This window comes from Phalaenopsis equestris, unplaced genomic scaffold (assembly GCF_001263595.1).
Source record: "Phalaenopsis equestris unplaced genomic scaffold, ASM126359v1 Scaffold234445, whole genome shotgun sequence".
In the NCBI taxonomy this organism is placed as follows: domain Eukaryota; kingdom Viridiplantae; phylum Streptophyta; class Magnoliopsida; order Asparagales; family Orchidaceae; genus Phalaenopsis; species Phalaenopsis equestris.
This window is the reverse complement of record NW_018252361.1, coordinates 1-3,628: the sequence shown is the minus strand read 5'-3', so window position 1 is coordinate 3,628 and position 3,628 is coordinate 1. Positions and strand designations below refer to the sequence as shown.

Sequence of the window (3,628 nt, the reverse complement as noted above, 5' to 3'; positions counted from 1 at the left end):
ACTTAACTATCAAATTATTGACTTTCCTCATATACTAAACTAAACGATCTCAGGGGCTCAAAACTGGTGAATTAGATTGTAAATTTAAAAATATTGCCCACCCAAAGATCAATACGAGAAACATTCTCTTTAAGAAACACAACATGGAAAACTTCAGAAAGAAGAAAATCAATTGATTTGCAATTGAAGCGAAAGACAAATTCTTATATTTCAATTCAATTAAGAATCTATTTACAACTTTTCAGAGAAGCATTAATCTACAAACTAGTTAATCAACTATGTTAGGAGAATTTTAAAATTATGAAAGAGATTTCTCTCCAGCCAAACTCAATCAAATAGAGATGGATGGCTTTGGTGCAGTTTGTATTCCACTCTCCTTATATCTACAGATCGCACTTCGGATTTTTACCTCAGAACAAGTAATCATAATAGACCAAGAAAAGTGTGTCTGGAATGTTGAGAGGCAAACTATCAATATAGCAAAAGAAATGCCTTACATTCTCCTTTTCTATAGTCTCTGTATCCACCACATCACAATTGCTTGTTAGCACCCATAGGTCTCTAGAACGAACTCTTTTAAGGCTTGCCCTGCAAAAGGGGCAGGACTGTGACCTTGTGTTCCTGTCATCAAAAGCCATAACAATCTTAGCAGAGTAAATAATTCGAAGTTATACAAGATTTAATTCAGAAAGCTAGACAAATCATAGAAAAAGTTTAGTCAGAAACAAGAAAAAAATCCCTTTTTTATGCTTGACTATTTACCAGTCATGGTAACAATTTATACACATTGCATGATTGCAGCTAGGAAGAACCATCTTGGTGCAGATTTCCAGGCAAATACCACACTCATCATCTCTCTCCAAATCCTTATCCGAAAGCTTCTTCCGCCACTCTTCTGCTCGTTTTCTTCCAACAATATCTTTGCTTCTAACTCTGTCAAAGGTCTCTTTTTTCTCCAACAGGTTGCTTTCTAATTGTTGAAGAGAAGGATAAATGATACCTAAGATATATTTACAATTATGTACTTGTCATTAAAAACCAAGAAGCGGGCAGTTGGATCACCAGAAAATCACATTGAAAGCAAAAGGGATATATAACTTAATATTTACCATAGAATTCTCTAATACTGGCTCTCCTCTCGTGTGCAGATATCGACGATTTTCCGTCAACATACACCTGCATAATTTTAGCCCCATTGTTCAATTCTACCAAACTCAGTACACAACTGAATTCAGCATAAGCACAACAATCAAATAAGAGCAGAAAAGTAAAATCTCAAGTATTAAGTCATTTTTCTTAAAATTTGGAAAATGATTGAAAAACGCAAAAGATAAATAAGAAAATAAATCAGAAGTACAACCTTGTACACAAGTATTTGAAGAAGCCCTAGATTACTGGAAAGCACATAAGTCGGGACACAGTGCATCCACTGCAGAAGAAAGACGAAAATCGGAGCCAGAGGACCATAAGACAGTTTCATCTGCAGGCAAGCACCACCATATGCTCTCTGCACAGCATGAGCCCTGCAAAATCCATATCCCTAGCGGTCAAAACCAGCACAAATCCCAAAGAAAAACTACTAGCGAGAGCATGCTTTGAAGTGAGAATAAACGCAAATGAAATAAAAAAAAAATTCTATTTCCTTTTTTTCTTATCATTTCTATCCATCTCGATTATGGAAGTCAGAAAACAGAAGAAAATCGAAGCAGTGGACAAAATCAAAGATGAGATAGAGGACTTACAAGGAGTTGGCATGCTGGATGTCAGCCTCCAGGGCCTTGAGCGATCCTTTGAAAGATGAAGGCCTGGAAAACTGATTCTGAAACATCTGAAACTTCTATAACTTCGTCAGGTTCTTAGAAAAGAAGAAAAGGATATGATAGCACCCTAAGCCTTACGCATAACAGGAGGGATCCCTCAGCTTCGAATGAATAGTCCAATTTATAGAATCACTGGCAAAGAGGATTGGGAACAAGAGCATTCATCTTAAAGCGCTAACCCGGCCAAGAACGGGAAGGTAAGAAAAAAATTTCCCCAAAATGTAAACACAGAAGTGCGCCACAGCCAGAACGCTTTTGCGTGGGATTGAGAGTTGGGCGGCTGGATTGGCGTCTTATGGATTTGAGATAGAAAGAGACCCCATGTAATAACTTCAATTTTGAAAGTATCCGAAATTTTTGGTTCACGTCAATCATCTGAGATTTGAGTTCAGGATAAAAATTTAAAATTCATTAAAAAAAAGCGAAATTTTTATTGGAAATATATATTAGTAAAAATTTAAAATTCTTGAAAAATAGGCAAAATTTTTATATTATTACCACACCCAGCAATGCATTTAATTGGAACTATTAATTATTTTATTCGAGGAATGGTCCTTAAAATTTATTATCCCCGGCTATTTATGAGAATCAATGCCGTCAAAATTGATTTGAATTCAAATTTTAGTTTACATCTCATTTAAACTTTGGGATACTAACATACAGGGAACAAAGTATTGTTGTCTACAAAATCTAGCTTTCATATTATTTTGAACTACAAAATTAATATATTTATACGTGCCACCATAAAAATAATAAGAAATTGATAAAAATGAAAAAGAAGGGTTACGGGGAACAAAGTATTGTTGTCTACAAAATCTAGCTTTCCTATTATTTTGAACTACAAAATCAATGTATTTATACGTGTCACGATAAAAATAATAAAAAAATTCATAAAAATGGAAAAAAAGGGTTACGATTTTATCTTGAGTTTTGATATTTCAGTGAGAATTTTATAAATGGATCAGACGGTGCTAGATTTATAAACTAACAATGTTTCGGGTGCTATCTAATGTAATTGCCCTTTTGGAGCATAGTTTGAATATTACTAAAATTTTATTTAACTTTGTTCTAACTTTTATATTTTCTCTAATTGAATGTCATGTCTTTTGAACACTTCTTCAAATATTGCAGATCCACGATGCCTCCTTAACAAGCTCCACCACACTCCTACAACAGACTCCTTTTCATCTTTCTTGAAGGTTATAGATTTGAAAGCTATACTTTTCTAGTTCTCGATGATAAAAGTCATGCAAACATATACTCTTTTTTAGACATTATGGGTTCAATGATGCCTTCTCCAATTATCTTTCTTGGTAGTTGCCACTCCCTCAAATTCCTCTTGGTATTTATTGGTCATGTGAATTTTTTTTTCTTTTTCACAGCCCATTAGTTGGGTGATACACTCTCCTGTGAGTTTCATTTCATGATTCTAGTCTCACAACCCCTTTCCATCAAGTTCTATCTATAAGTTACTCCTCTCAAAGTTGTAGTTGGCATAGTGGTGCCACCCTTGCAAGCTTTGTTCCTCCCAACGATGCTAGGAGGGAAGAAAAATTCAGAATGTTCGAACCATGAGGTTGGAAGTAATTTTGAATTCAAATTAGTTCAAGCCACTTTCCAATGGCTTAGAATTCATGAGTAGTCCATCCATAGACTAAATATTATATTATTAGAGATCATTTCTTTCGAACTAAATTATTTTGGTATAGTTAGTAAATAAAATATAAAATATGAACATTTGCTGATTTAAGTGTATTAATAATGTGCATAAAGTTACAAAATTTTCATTGAGCACTTAAATGCTCAAA

The 3,628-nt window shown here is 34.2% G+C and overlaps 1 protein-coding gene across 1 annotated transcript; it reads right to left on the bottom strand.

Moving 5' to 3' along the window:
• Nucleotides 1-248: 248 nt before the first annotated feature.
• On the bottom strand, nucleotides 249-2,128 carry LOC110038944. The gene is made up of 5 exons (XM_020743877.1): nucleotides 1,743-2,128; nucleotides 1,361-1,523; nucleotides 1,110-1,176; nucleotides 763-1,000; nucleotides 249-621 (listed from the first exon to the last, which is right to left on the bottom strand). The coding sequence occupies exons 1-5, from the start codon at nucleotides 1,826-1,828 to the stop codon at nucleotides 411-413; spliced, it is 765 nt and encodes a 254-aa protein (XP_020599536.1). The 5' UTR covers nucleotides 1,829-2,128; the 3' UTR covers nucleotides 249-410.
• Between the last annotated feature and the right edge of the window lie 1,500 nt (nucleotides 2,129-3,628).